This window comes from Meleagris gallopavo, chromosome Z, assembly GCF_905368555.1.
Source record: "Meleagris gallopavo chromosome Z, MGAL_WU_HG_1.1, whole genome shotgun sequence".
NCBI classification, from domain to species: Eukaryota; Metazoa; Chordata; class Aves; order Galliformes; family Phasianidae; genus Meleagris; species Meleagris gallopavo.
This window is the reverse complement of record NC_139435.1, coordinates 50,311,007-50,326,994: the sequence shown is the minus strand read 5'-3', so window position 1 is coordinate 50,326,994 and position 15,988 is coordinate 50,311,007. Positions and strand designations below refer to the sequence as shown.

Genomic DNA, 15,988 nt, shown 5'->3' with positions numbered 1-15,988 from the left:
AGGAGACAAAGTGGATTGGAAAACGAATTTGCAGCAGAGAACTTTTGCTGTCAGCTAAAAGGATGCTGAGAAACACCATAGAAACATCAAAAAATTCTGCAGTCAGCTTCATCTCTGTTTCTTATTTGAGCTTAAGTTTCAGAGAGTAACTATTACTCTCCTTGGTTTGCCTACCAGTAAATTAGAATTAATAATTATGTATTAATAATGTGGGTGTTGCAAAAGTGTGTGATAACCTTTGTGTTTCTGGTGCATTGCTTTCAAGAAGTTCTGTATAAAGCTGAATGACCTTTTAACCAAAACTCTAGTTAAAAAGTAAAATATGCAGGAGTTTCCTATGTGAAACTCTGAACTGCACTGTAGGTTTTTGTAGGAAAAGAAAGTAAGGTAGTTTCATAAGAGAGGAGAAAAAGCCTTCAGAATACAGGGGTTAATTACAGAAAGGAGTCCTACAAGATGTCATTAAAGGATGCCAGGCCTTGGGGGAAACTGGTGAATTCATCCTTTCATGGATTGTATGGACCCCAAAGCTGTGCACAGTTAGTGAAGAAGAGCAGAGACTATTATTGCATTTATTGCAATTATTATTGCAGTTATTATGGAAGGATTATTTGCAGTCCTGTACTCCGCCTGCGTGGCTGAGGTGAATTCACTTCCATTCAGCCTCCACTGATAGCCTGAAACTCGTGTTAGAGAGAGGTGATGAGGCTGAGGTTTATTAAGCAGTGTTAGAAGCACAATCTGAAAATGAACACAATTATTTTCTATTAATTCACAGAATTAAGTTAATGCTACCTCATTTTACTTTCGATGAGAAACAATTTTCTGCTGAAAGCTGTGATGAAATTAGTGCTTACAAAGGCACAGAAGTTCCCAACCAAGAATAGAGGGTGCAACTGAGGGAGTAAAATCTTTATGGTACATGGATGTGTTTACGCAGTTTTGGCCTTGGGAACAAACACCATGAAACAAGATTGCAGATCTTATGCACAGACATATTTAGGTTGCTAATTATAGCTATATGTGGAACATTCATTCTTTTCTAAACTTTTCAACAGCAAACTCAAAATGTGGTAACAGTTTATCTCGTTCTTCTTTTTTCTTTTTTTTCTTTTTTTCTTTTAGCCTTTGAATATTGATTTGTTTAGTATAGCTGCACCAGCTCCAAATTATTAAATATTGAAGTGAAGTATACCAGTGGCATATTTTGTGCTTTTCAAATCAAAGTTAGGTATGGTGAAATAAGATGAATACAGTTCCGCATGCAAAGAGACACGGGCTAAATGCAGTGAGGATTTAGAAGGCAGTAGCAGAAAGGAAATGAAAAGTTTATTGTTTTTATAGCTCTAATATCCATTAAAAGTTAGTAACACAGCAGGTGACAGTTTGGGTAAGTGTTAAGTGAATGTTTTGAAATAAATAGGAGTTGGGTGACCTGGGATGTCAGGACTCTAGACACGGGTGTGTGTTTGTCAATATATCCTACATGTTTTACAGACTCCTCAGGGAACAGGGGAAGATACAATTTCACCTTTTCTGTGCCAAAACATTTTAATTATATCTTCTTCCAAGTACAGCGGTTCAGTAACCAAGGAGCTGACATTGATGCATGTGTTGATAAAGCTGCAAACATTCAAAATGAGATTAACAAAGATTTTGAGGAAAGGGTGACAGCTAATTTTGCACAGTATTCTGCATCTAATTCAGGTCAGTGTAATGATAGAATATTTTATAACGGTTGTGTCATCCAGGGGGACTTTTATGATGCTTTGTGTTTTTGAGTATTTGTGTACGCGAAAGTGTAGTTCTTCATACAACATTCGAACTTTCTATTGAACCTCTACTGGTTGTAGCATAAACAGGAGTAAACTTTAGCATTTAGAAGCTTTTTTATATATCCATCAGCATTCATTGCAGTAATAGGGTCTTTTGTCTTATTCGCCTAGAAAGTATTGACTTCTGATGTGAAATGGAATCAAAACTAGCACGCCCATCTCGTAGCGTTGTTTTCTACTTACAAAAAGATCGGATGGAAAGTTATATTAAATGTATTTAAATTATCAAACTGTAGTTTCTTTGTATTGTGTGAGACCTTTTGAGAACATCTCAATGTATTTCTGTTCTATTCTCCTCCTTGTTTGAAGGCAACTGACATTCTTCTTTCACTTTTCTTTTTGTTTGTGAAATTTTCTTCTTTTTTTCTATCCACTCACTTCTCCATCTGCTTTCACTTTTGTTTGCTTGGGCCGTCTCTCATCCCAACTTGATAATGAGGAATGCGGTGTGACCCTGACCTCTATCAGCCCATGCATGACCTTCTGACTCCCCCACATAACCTTTGACCTTCTCTTTGACAGCTTGATTAATTACCCTGTGTTATGATTTATGAGTAAGTGCTATGTAAAAATAATAGACAACAGGTGGTCCTCTAAAAACTTTTTGTGGCATGTTTTCTTTTCCTGCCTAGCTTGATGAGCTATTTTAAGTTGGGAACTTAGTGGGACAATGTGTGTTTGGCAGTAACACGGCATTTTTACACACTTGGACACAGCGCTGGAATTCAGTGCGCCCAGAGCTGAGGTGTAGCTGGGACAAAAATATTGCAAAGTGTTAGCAGGGTGCAGTTGCCAAAATGTACATAGAGTGGAAACAGAAAGCGGAGTCAACTGACATTTCAGGCGTTTCAGTCTCAGGTCACGTCTTGAGAAAATTGCTCAAATAATGGAGGGGGCATTTTTCAAGCTGAGCTGCATCTCCAACAGCTATGTTTACTTTAACGCTTCACTAGTGACTTCTGATTGGTTGTCATGACCTCATCCCGCTGTTGCACCTACGATGTCGCAACAGTGACATATATGTACCCTTCTTGTGAAAAAGATGGGGAATAAACAGAACGTACATCTTTCAGAAAGATGAATGGACGTTGCCATGTCTGTTTTAACCACAGTCAGGTTTAGGAGACAAACACTTGGAGTTGCATTTCCCTTGGGAATTAACTCTGGTCTTGCTGCAAACAATCCATACAGAAGTATGAACTTGGAAATTCAGGGTGATAAGGCTTAGGAAAATGATCTCTTTCAGACCCTTGCATGCAGTCCAAAAACGTAGTTACATAGGTCAAAAGATTCTTCTCCAGCCCTGACCTTTCTGGTCACATATGGTATCCCATCTTGGTGGATTAATATGCAGAACTGAATGCTTTCAGCTCATTATTCATTTGGCCAGGCAGAAGAGGTTTCAAAAGATTGAGAGTTTATCTCAAATACTTTGAGATTCTTTTTTTTTTTTCCCGCTACCTCAGTCTAACTGCCAGATGCAATAATTTTTATGTTCCTTCAGTTTCAAACAGCTTGCTTGAGCTTCCACTAAGAGACAAAGCACAGTTGCAATTCTGGCTTGCGTTATGGTGAAAAAGGCCCTTCTACATTGTTCTGCCTTTGTAGAAAAGATATAGTAACTGAGATTTTTGATTCCTTCGAACACTTGACTTTTTCAGCTGTCTTCCCTTTCTATCATCATTTCCTCTATCTCCAGAAGTGTTACTTGGAGGTTGATAGCAGTTGGTATAGTTGATGTTTTGCTGCCAACTTATCCTGAAGTGAATTGCAGGAAATAGCTGTTTATAGAGTATTCCAGTCTGAAAGACACAGTGATTGTGTCCTCTGAGCTGGTAGATTAGAGACTGGAACTTGTATTTATCACTGCCTATCCTGATTATTACTTCTCATCAAAGATACACTAATGGGTGATGCAGACAAACTATGACTTCTGTGTGGCATATGTATTCTTTCAGATATGTTTGATTTATGGAAAATTTTCTTACTGTTGTTACAAAATTTGACTTTTTACTATAATAAAAAACTGCGCTTTACACAGTGGTTTAACATTCTACATGCACTGGATGCATAGAAAAAGCAACTCCACAATTACATACACAGAAAACATACCAAACTTTAAACTTTCCAGAATTACAGTAATTATTTTCAGCTTAGTTCACTACATTTTAATACTGCTGTAAGTTTATCAGAACAGAAGTTGGTATTTTTAATGCCATTGTGAGGTACGTACTTCTGACCATGACTTCTATTTAAAGTTATTAATGTGATTTTTTGATTGCTAAATAGTTATGCCAAAGACTGTGTATCTTGCCTATTTTTAAATTTTCCTAAAGGCCTGATTTTAAGTACTAGTGGATTATTTTTTATTGTGTTTTGCATTAATTTGCATTTTGTTTAACCTCACTGAAGATTTCCACCTTTTTTTTTTTTTAATTTTCTGATCACACTAAAGTTTAGTGACTGTATTTTTAAGAAATGAATTGAATTTAAAATACATGTTTACATAGATGTTATCTAAAGCTAAGTATTAGTTTTCAATATAAATTAATAGAAATAAAAAATGTTTAGGTTAAGGCTGACTAAATCTGGAATCAGGTGCAGCTTTACCAGTCTTAGTTTCTTTGTGGTGCTACTATCAAACGCTTGTTACTACCAAATCTTTCTGGTACCACTGTTTACATGTTTAATTTCAGATGCAGAGGACAAGGGAAAGAGAATCATAAGCAAAACAATCTAAAGTATATTATTTTCCCCAGAGAAATTCATATGAATTATAAGGTGATAGTTCTTCCCACAGATGAGGGAAAAAAAACAACTTCAGTTATTACTAATTATTTTAATTGTACTGACAGGAAAGACATGCTATCTCGGGAAAAAGAAACTTTAAAGCGTAGAGGGAGAGGCGTTATGCTGCTTAAAATATAATTGATAAAAATCCTCTAATTGATTTATGACATGGGGAATTTAAAAATGGAATCGTATTTCATCTGTTGATGTCTATGTGAAAAATTGACATTGTGTCCTCATAAAATTGGACAAATGAGTCATGTAATTTTCAGTTACATAATCAATAACTTAGACAAATTCTACTTCTTTGATGATTTATGTGTCTGTTTTGTGGTCAGCTAAAAGTGGACAGAGGGTTTCAAATTCCTGTAACACTTGTAGACCTATAACAAATACATGAATTTTGCATTTGGCATTGTATAGAAAGTAAAAGGAATCGATACGCAGAGTGTCTCTGCTCAGAAGGAGCAGGTCAAGAAGATGAACAACAAAGGGAGCAGCCTGTGTTGTGCGATGAAACCACCAAAGTGCTTGGTGATGAGTGTGGGGATAAGTTAGTCCCTGCTCCACAGTGAGCAAACTGAAGTCATGCTTTCATCCCCAGTAATTTAGTAACCCGTATCTGCTGAAGTGCTGTTCTCCCCTGTGCTGGATTTGGGGCTTTGAAATTTGTGAGCTGGAAATTTATCTGCTGATAATGTGGTATTGTGCGTCGATACAGGCAGTGAAGGCGCGGATAGCCTTTGAGCCATGCCTCCTTTTGTTTCCTGTTTCTCTTTGCCCCTCCCCTTCCCTCCACTTATTTATTTGGCTATTTATTTATTTATATTTACCTAAGTTCAATTCACTCAGCGGAGAGGGCAGGGAAGAAACATGACAGGAGACCACTTACTCACGGTACCGAATCTAGTAAGGAGGCAATTTTCTCTTTGGCCTATGGTGACCTTTTTTGACGATGTCCCTTACACCAGAGACAGTGTAGTGAATGCCTCTATTTCACCCTGTTTAGCAGAGTGCAACAGTGTCCTTTAGCTTAGTTTTGGTGGGAGGAGAAGCTATGGCAGAAATTTGAGAAGGGCGTGAAAAGTTGTGCGGGCAAAAGGAAGAGGGGTAGGAACTTCCTTCAAATGTGATTTTGATAACTAGTCGAGTGTGTCCAACTGTAGAAAATCACTAAGTGACAATCTGTCTACCTGACAGTGATCACAATGTGTTACAAGATTTTTGAATAGCTCTACAGATTAGAATAAAGCAAGCCCAAATAAAGTATCTTTTGTTAGCGTAGATGTGGTTTACTCTGGTGAAGCTAGGTACGTGGACTTCTTTGATCTTCTCGCCTCGCCTAAGTGCAGAATTGAGCGTTGAACGAAAAGCTGGAATAAAGCTGTTCCGTTAGATAATTAGCGTAGACATTTTCAAAAAGTGAGTCTTTATTAAAATCTACTTTTAAAGGACAGCTTGATTTTCATTGGGAACCCATGGTAACTTTAAGGACTCATCTGTTAAATGCACGTGCTTCCCTTTTTCTCCCTGCATTTGCGATTATCTTTCACAAATATTACAATTCCTATATGATTTACCATCATTTAAAAATCATAATAAAATGATTGGCTGATTTATTCAAGATTTATTTCTCATTCATAAATTCATGTATTTTTCAACCAGCTCATTTTCCAAGGCACAAAAATGCAGCTGGTATGTTCAAAAGCATCCTGCAGGTCACAAATTTTCTCTGGGTTTGTTGAATATGGGACATAATCCCAGTGAAGTTTTAGAGCAGATTTAAAGATGTGCTTAGAAGTCTTCTCCACAGTAAAATAGTTGACTTGTAAGCAATACCACTGAATCAGTTTTAGTACTGATTCACTGTTACTGTTGCTGTTGGCTGGTGCAGCCTATGCTTGTCAGCTAGACAAAAGGTTTTACTGTTTTAAACCGTGCTGAATAATTTTCCCATGCTTTCTTTAATATATATATGAATTCCTTCTATCCTTTCTCTTTTAAAGGTTTTTATTGGTTGAGTATATAGCTTTTTATTCATCATTATGTAGAGTTTTTAAAATAATATTTTGCTTATAGTTTTAATACTGTTTTCTGAAAAAGTCATATAACATGCTTATGAATAAAACAACATATTAAATTATTTTAAAGATAAATCAGGCAACTTTCCTGATGCCGAGGGATGTGTATATGCATAAGTGCATGCACAGACGCATTCACACATCAATATCCCTTTAATGACAGAAAGGAAACAAACATATTCTTAAAATGTTCTAAAAAATTACATTATATGAACTTACTGAAATAAATATGTGTTTTTAAGAGCATTAAAGTAAACAGAAAGCATTTTCAAGTATCAAATCTCCCTTTTCATATTTCTTTCCTTTTTTTTTCTTTTTTTTTCCTTTTTTTTTTTTTTGTCTCTTCTAAAACAGGAAGGCTATGGAGTAATAGTACTGAATCCCAATGAGAACTATATTGAAGTGGAGAAGACAAAAGCCCAAGTACAGCTGTCTTCTGATAGCTCAGATGAACCTGCAGAAAAGAGGGAAAGAAAAGATAAAATCCAGAAGGAAACAAAGAAACGACGTGACTTCTATGAGAAGTATCGAAATCCACAAAAAGAAAAAGAAACAATACAGATGTATATTAGAGTAAGTTTCTTTTACTTTTGTTTGATCTTGTTTACTAATGGATCAATATGTTTGCTGTCCATATTAGCTAATAAATAGCATGCTTTTTTAAAAACAAACATATTTCTGCAGTGACATTCAAGAGTTCATACAGAGTTCCTAGCTCTTTATGCTATTGATATTTTTTGTCACTTGCTGAATGTAAAGTAAGTTTTGGAAGAGTTACAAAACAGTTATTTCTAATTTCAAAGATGAACTTCAAATAAACCCCAGAGGAACGCACTGGTGCTATCAAGAAAGAGAATGATTTAAGGAAGACTTTGTTGAAATGATTTTATAAACAGAGGTGTACATATGAAACACTTTATAGTGCAACTTCGGCAACACATTAGCTTCACATGTCATGCATGCATTTATTGTATTACATTGTCATATATACTGGGGAGGCAGTAGTTATGGAATGATAGATTTTTAACATATTACCTGCTGAATTAATAATATATTGTGGAAAATACTGGTGTTCATCTCGCATGGTAGCAGATTTACCCTATAATGTATTGTTTTCATATGAGCAGCCATCCATTGTGTTTCAGCTGAACTTCTGAAGGCAGATAAAGGAGGAGAGTTATTAATATCTTAATAAATATTTAAGCTAGAATAGTTCGAGAATGGTGTAATGAGGAAACTCTGTCCCCTGCTCTTTTCTTACTCAGTGAACCTTTGCACTTTGTAATGCTACCAGCATGGGATCGTTATAACAGTGCTACCCAAGGATTTCTAATTCTGCAGGGGGCACAAACAATATTATTTGCACTTTGACACATTCTGCTTCATATACATACTATGCATTATACATTCGAGACTGAGTCATGCAATATCCAAAGCCTTTATTATGAAAGTTAGCATTTTCATTCAACAGTAAAACATATTAGAAAAGCCACACCATGCTTAAATCAGTAAAAATGTACATGTCTTTCTGTTGTGAAAAATCCAGCACAAGAGATGTTAGAATCTTCTTAAATTTTAAAGTATTCCTTTTAATTGTGGTATAACATCGAAATGTTTCTAGGAGAAATACAGCAGTTCTAACTGAATAAGAGGTTTTGCAGCCTGGACGTTAAGAATCACTAATACCATAAATATTACCGTATCTTTTAAGAAACATCTTACAACTGAAAACTGGAAACAAAAGGATCCGTATATATATTCAAAGTCACTAACAAAACACTACTGTGTGATTTTTTTATTTTTTTCTATGTGCTTCTTTTTTGAGATATGCCATTCTTCCTAGTGGTCAGACTCTGCTTCTTAAGAGGGCAAAGAGGCTTCTGTCAAATTGCATCAGAAGCTGGTGAACATTGTTGTGTTGTCCTGAAATGTGTTTAGTCAGCATGCTGGTTCAGTATTCTCTTTTATTGAAAGTAAACCTTTTTTGATACCTTTTTAGCAGTTCCACCTTCTCGTGGCTCTTTTGCTTGATGAGGCATGAAATTTGGCTTCACGAGGTTTGATCCCCGAAACATAAAATGCACAACTACATACCATTTTCTTTTTTATGTGGGTCTGTGCCTCAGATATGACTGTTCATTCTCTTTATTCAATTTTCTTCAAACCAAGGGAAGAAGTTTTAGTGAAAGTGTATGTGGTAGTCTTCTTTCCAGGGTGAAGTAACTGAAATTGAGCTTTCTGACGCAATTGGTTTATTTATTCTGAAAGAATCCCTTTATATATATATATGTTTCTTAAATAGGCTCTGAAGCAGAGAGTTTTTCTGAAACAGAATGAAAAATGTCCCTTCTTTGGTTTGTGGCGGGATACATTACTGCAGTTCAATTGCCTGCTAATTTCTGAAACAAAACTGGATCACTGATAGTATACCATTTACTCTGCTGGGTAGAACTGCTAAGTCTGTAAAAACTTAAAACGGGTGGTTGCAAGAGGAGCTGTAAACATAGCATGCTCTGCTCTGTTGATAATCTCTCCAGGCATAGCATGATGCAAACAAAACGGTGCAATGCCATACTTACAGTGCATTTCCTGCCTCCCATGCTTAGGTCTGTTGAACTGTGTATGCTACTGAAAGCACCCTTTTCTCATATCTTGGGATCACTGCCTGAATTACTTTAGCTGTGGGATGATGATCTTTGGAGTTAGTCTTAGACAACTTGAGAGAGCAATTCAATGCAAAAAAATTAATTTTACTTGCCCTGTGGTAAGGAATGCTTTTGAGTCACTAACATCTTGAATAAGAGGAAGAAAAATCATACTTTACAGAAGTATTTAAGGATGGTATATCATAAGGATTGGTAGTAATATCATTGAGTAATTTTGAAAAATACAGAGTAAGCCTTAGATCACCTTTGCAAAGTAAGGCAAATGGGTACAAAGATCAAAAATTTCCTCTCAACAGCTTGGTAGATACATACCTCAAGATACATTGAAGGCATTTACTGCATCTAACATTGAAGGATGATTTGTATGTGCCAGATATGCTGGAGATGTTGTTTCTGACTGTTAAGAAATGGGAATAAATATCCTGGTACGTTATCGTAGGGTCAGTAAGACAGTGTTGTGTTCTGATGAAATGCCGCATGATGAAATTAAAGGTGTCTGGCTGGTGGTCCAATGTGCACAGTTAGATTTTCCAAGATGTGCAAAAATGAAATTCTTCCACTCCCACAAACTTCCTTAAGTATTTTCTTTATTTTTGTAGGAAAATGCAAATTAGCTGGGATATTCAGGAATATGTAAAAGCAGAGTCTTAAAATACAAAATTTCAAATTGCACTCTATTTTTACACACACAAAAAAAGAATATAAATAAAAACGACTATTAGACTGTGTAGTGCATTAAGCGCAGTGCCTGAAAGATCAAAGTACTTATTGTTTCATGCTGTTAGTTTCTTTAACTATGAAATAATGTACTTTCTGGCATACGTTATAGCTTGTTAAAGGGGCAGATTTGGTCTGGGCAATAAACATCATGTCAAACATTATGGCAGAAAAACCTGCTTAATACGTTTTATAATAAGACAGAATTTTTTGTTCTTGAAAACATCTGCCAAGTGAATTCATGAGTGAAGACAGAAAATATCATCAATTCAGTAACAATCTTATAAAATTGGTTTCTTTTTTAGCAAGGCAAACCAAGGAGAAAACTCCTTGATAATAAGTATTGACTATAATACTCTATAGAATTATTAAATAAAAGCACTTTACTTTTATGTAACATGTTAATGAATGCAATATGAATTTTACTAGTCTTACTATTCACATTTTAACAAGCGTATTGCCAGCAAATCATTTTTAAAGCATCTGTTTTTTAATGTGTTGAATGCAAAATTGAGTCAAATAGCTAAATATATGCATACTTCCTTTTAAAAAGCATATTTCTATCCTTACTTATAGATACTACCATTTTTTCTTAGACCACCAGAGGCTGCTGCTGTACATATTGGCTGATGCTTCCCCCAGAAATTTAATGCCCTAGTCAGCCTTCATTTATTACTGAACTAAACTGAGAATTTGTTGATCTCTAACCTCTTTCTATGGAAACAGATCATACAGGCTTAAATGTGACATGATTATTCTCTCCATCCTCCAAGCCATCTCCCACTCCCCACAGATTTTCACATTGACAGTGTCTTCTCTATGTTAAAAGACACTTAGAAATGTAAATCAGTATTTATCCCCTTCTAAATAGTATTCACCACTTAAACAAGTATACTGAATGAATTATGAAATGTTAGTAAAGAAAAAAAGTATAAATCATCTAATTTTATAATAACAGTAATTTGCAATAATGTTGTTGCCACAATAGTCAGAGGATATCAAAGAGGCAGAAAAGGAAGGAGAATTAATATCTTTTATCAGACCAGCTGATGGGGTCAGATTTTCCAGGCAAGGGGATAAGCCCTTCCTTGGCCTGTCTGCTAGGAATATTTCCCCACAAAGATTAACTTTTTTAATAAAGATAATTCTTGTGGCAAATTTTATTTTTGCTGTAGCAGAGTCTATAACAGTACTGTTTGTACTAGCAGCATATGAACAAAATTAAGTTAATTTTGGATGTAACTTTTTGTAAATAATTTTTTTCCCTTTTCCTGTAGGAGGTTAAATAGAAAATGATTGTGTGCAACTAATTAATTTGTTTTGCTAAAAATGTATTTATCAGGATAACCCATGCCAATATTTAGGAGCAAGTGGTGCAAAGTGGGTTTATTAACATAGGGCTGATGTGCAGTGATGCTGGCGGGCAACACAAGCTGGCGGACATGAGCAGGCCGCGTGCCATCGATGCATGTTCTTTGGTTAGACCAACACACATGGCAGAGGGCCGACTGCCCAATGGTGCACACCAGCTTTCAGAGCAGCAGATTTTGTGTGGAGATTAAGCCTTGTCCTGAGTTCAGCCTGCAGGCAGCTGTGTGGCCTAGCCCATGGCTGTCACCTCTGCCTACCCTGCCACTTGGCAAGGGTCTCATCCAAATCCTATGTGACTGCATTAGTGTGCTGCTAACCCGAGCTAATAAGCCCTTTATTCCACCAGAAGAGACAAGATGACAAGCACTAGGCAGACAGCTCCCAAAGGACAAGGGACATGCTCAAGCACAGGAAAAGTCTGTGGCTGGGAATCAGGCCTCCCAGCTCCGGAGTCTCGTCCAGTTTTTACAGTGCAAAGCTTTTTTTTTTTTTTTTTTTTTCCCTTCTTACAACTTTCAGAGTTGCTTTACCTACAGTTGAAGTAACATATGGTTTTAGTTTTTCAGTTTGTCCATATTTAACTTTTAAAACCTTTTACTCCCTTCAGTGTTTGGGAAGTTTTTTTTTACAGAATTATCATCTTGGCAATGGAAGGCTTACGAGAGCTGCTTAAAAATTACTGCAGCTTTACTGTTCTTTGCAACACATACTACTTAAAAGCAAAAAAACTGCAGTTAGGTGCTGGGACATAAATATCTTGTGACATTTTAGATGCCTAGCGGTCTCTGCTACACCTGTGGAGGTCTGGCAGCTGTGCTGCAGGTCCCTACTGCAGGCCTGCATCACCCTGCCCAGCCTGAGGCCAAATGAAAACCTTAACCCATCAGATTTTACTGAGCACCAACACTTAGACCTCTAAGACTTAGATTCCTAAAGAGTTAGATAGCTTGGAACTCGAATAATGATTTCTGTAAAACAGGAAAGAAATGTTCATAAAACATTTTATTCTGTAGATATTACAGTGAACTGATATCTCGCTAAAGTATATGCAGTTTAAACTTTGTTTCTACAAAGGCTGTTTAGTTTGTGCAGTTATATTCTGTATTTCTAAAAATCCCGAGTCGGTAAGGACTTCTTACAGTACGTTTTGCGTCTACCAGTCCTGGAAGGTTACACTTGCCTTTTTTCCTGAAGCAAGAAAGAAATCAGAAAAGCAGATAATCAGTGAGGGAAGATTTTGCATCTCTTCGAGAGCACCACTGGCTCTTCATGCTGCTGTACGCTCTCTTTGTTCTGCATCTCAAAAGTATGGTTTAATCAAAGAAAAGGAATAAATCGAGGCTATCTTGCTTTCTTGTCTTTCATTACATGCTGCTGACAAAATGCGTATTGTTAGATTGGGCTCCTAAAATGTGAGGCAAGCCATATGAGTTTTCAAAAAAAAGAATCAGCTTGCATCTCTCCTTGCATCTCTCCAGCTGTGCCATGCTCCTGTTGTTCTAAAAAAGATTGTTGTGCACAGGTCAGCCAAGTCGTCCTTCCTTTCAGTCAGGACTCAGGCTTAGTAAACCTGGACAGTTAGCAAGCTAGTCGCAAAGAAGACTAGCTCAGCAGAAAGCAGAGCAACTTGTTGAAGGCAAAGGTGAATGAAATATTTAAACTTCTTATACTCAGATAGTGCCTGTCTTTGATTGTAGAGTGATTGCAGTTAAGGACTGAAAAGACCTCATGGGTTTTCTAGTCAATCCTCCTGCCAGTGCTGATTGTTCTCTGTGCGTATCCTTTATCATTTATCCAACAAAATCAAAGATTAAATTTTTTTTAACTGATATCCAAAACAAGGATAATATCCTCTAATTTACTGTATGTATTGCATATTTTGGTACTAGATTTCTATGTTTGGGAGGTCAAGTGGTAACATACATTTTGGTATGCAAAATTTTGAGATTCTTCATGTGTTTTTTTCCATAATGAGCAGGAAGCCATAAAAGTCTTCAAATACAGAGAGATCACAGAAATTAATTTCTCTGAGATAAGCATATATAGTTGTCTTAAGAGGAATGGTGCTGTTGAAAAAAAGGCAGGATCCCCTGCTTCAACCCCACTCAAAATGTTTATGGATTTTGGATAGGACTTACCATGACACACAGAAATCAGGAAAACAGTGGAGTCCTAGGAAACAAATGTCAACGGACAGGAGACTGGGGCACAGGATACGGTATGTTCAAGGATGTTATTTCCACCTCATTTGCCACAGAAAACAAAGTGAAAATTCAGGAAAAAATATAGGAAAAAAAAAATCCAGGTTTTGTAACTTAGATTATTCTGGTAGTTCCTCTGAAGTCTGCTTGGCTGCCTCAGCAGTGACCACTGCCAAAGGGGCTAAAAGTAGTGGAGGAAGCACTGGTATGAAAGAATTTAGAAAAAGCTGCCTAGAAAAAATATCAGTTCCTGACCTGCAATTCATAGGTTGCTGGCATTTCAGACAGTATGAATTATTATCACCTTGTCACTCATTATATTTCAAAATCATTGTGAGCAAAAGATTTTATTATCTAATCTCCTTCCTTTTTGCAAATCTACATATTGTGTGATGTTATTTTAAATTATTTGCCCCTTGAGAACAAAGTTGATCTTTTTAATCAGTTTGTTGTCATCCCCATAGAGGAAAAGAAATAACCTTGTTGTGAGCTCTGAGAGGACGAAGTCATGACCTCAGTTCTTTCTGTGCCATAGTGAACTCCACAGCTTATCACTGCTCCATGAGAACTACTTTTATACTAACTTCAGAGTTGCTAACATTGTTTTCACAGTGTCCAGGCTGACGAATTTGCTAAGGTAGTATGTTTTATGGTATGTACAACCTGACCTTATCTAAATTTTGAAGAATCTTTCATTCCTCTTTCAGCCGAATCCTTGTTATCCTTTTCTTCCTGACTAGAAGGGGATGCTAAACTGATCAAAAATGCTTTTTTGTCTTTTGTATTTGGTGGTGTCAGTAGCAGGCTTTCTTTCTGAGTTCTCTGCATGCTGTTCAGCCACACTGTTCTATACTTTGTAATTTAACAGTTGTTTCTCATTCTTTTTCAATGTGTTTTTGATTCGTACCTGCAAGACTAAATTTTTCAGTATACAATGAATTACATTTTCCTTATAATCAAATAATATTTGAATTTTAGTTAGTCTTCTCAGTAGATGGTACTGCTAGGAACAAAGCTACTGAATAACTTAAGATTTAATTTGCATTTTTACTAAGAAATAGATCTATTTATGAGCCTTTAGTTCTTCTGGGCTATAGGGTACCACTAAAACAGTTTGGGAGCTTCTGGTTTGTACTTCTAGCACAAGTTTGGAGTGAGAAGAATATCCAGCCTATCTTGAGTATGTTGTTCAGAAGAAGAGGACATCCCTTCAGTAGTACTTTTGACAAACATAAGCATGTTTCCTGTATTAAAAGTAAATTGTATGAGTAATTATCATTCTGACATGGGGCTTGCACACTGAGATAGGCTGGACTCCAGCTCACTATCAGAGTATGCTGAAACAATCTGCCATTGCGAAGCTTCTACATCTCTTAAAAAAAAAAAAAAAAAAAAGTTCTGCTTTTGCCCCCTGTTCTAATTGAATTAGAGAATGAATGGAAAACCTGCTGTCTCCTAAAGGACTTCTTTTACTCTATACACTTTGTCTAGTATCGCTTAAATTTTAGTCATTCACTATACCACCAATGCATTTCCCTTAACAAGAGCACACAAGCATGTGTGCGCAGAGATGCTAAATAAAGGTGTACCAAACCTGGGCAAGTATTTGCATGTTCAGCATCCTTCAGACTCTGAAGGAAATGGGCTCAGTGGTAATTTGTAAGCACAGAATACATAAATCTTGAAGATTTCCTTTCATGAAAAGTGAAGATTTAATCACTGCATCCAGTCATACAGTACAACAAGAAATTCAGAAAGTAGTTAATTCAGACAATATGCTCTGTACTTCCTAAGAATCTGCAACATGTTTGTTCTTTGCAAACTAGTGTTTCATTCCAGGAAGGTTGTTTATTCCTATTTCTATATTTTTTCCACCTGCTGTGTAACTGAATAATCTGGTTTCCTAGATCTTGCAAGTTCAGACCATGTCCTGCAAAAGTGGACAAATGACTTCAACACTAAATTGTGTTACAGCTCCTCTATTCCTAACCTTATAGAACATGCACATTATGAAGACAAATCTTTAGGGATCTGTTTTGCTGAGGAACTTTTTTGAAGTTAGTGAATTAAGTAGTGAAGAAATTTATACCATGTATGTTGTTTTGAAAGATTTCTCGGTTCTGAATTAAATCTGTGGACTTATTCCGTGATAAGTCAGCGCCTTTATACATTCTGCCCTGAAGTACATGTCTCCTGGCTTTTGGGTACTGCATTTTCTTTTCTGGAGGGTCTTTTCTGTTCTTTGAAAAATGAGCAAACACATTCAATGACAGAATCATGTTTTTCATCATGTGTTCTTTGCATTGGCTGCCAAAAAAAATGGTAAG

At 36.3% G+C, this 15,988-nt stretch overlaps 1 protein-coding gene across 6 annotated transcripts in view; it reads left to right on the top strand.

Moving 5' to 3' along the window:
• Positions 1-15,988, top strand: part of ARB2A (ARB2 cotranscriptional regulator A) — a 256,461-nt gene that overhangs the window by 124,952 nt on the left and 115,521 nt on the right. For all 6 annotated transcript variants that reach the window (XM_085214488.1, XM_085214492.1, XM_085214487.1 and 3 more), the window contains one exon: positions 7,061-7,279. In XM_085214488.1, the coding sequence (XP_085070614.1) occupies positions 7,061-7,279 (219 nt within the window). The remainder of the gene's footprint in view (positions 1-7,060; positions 7,280-15,988) is intronic.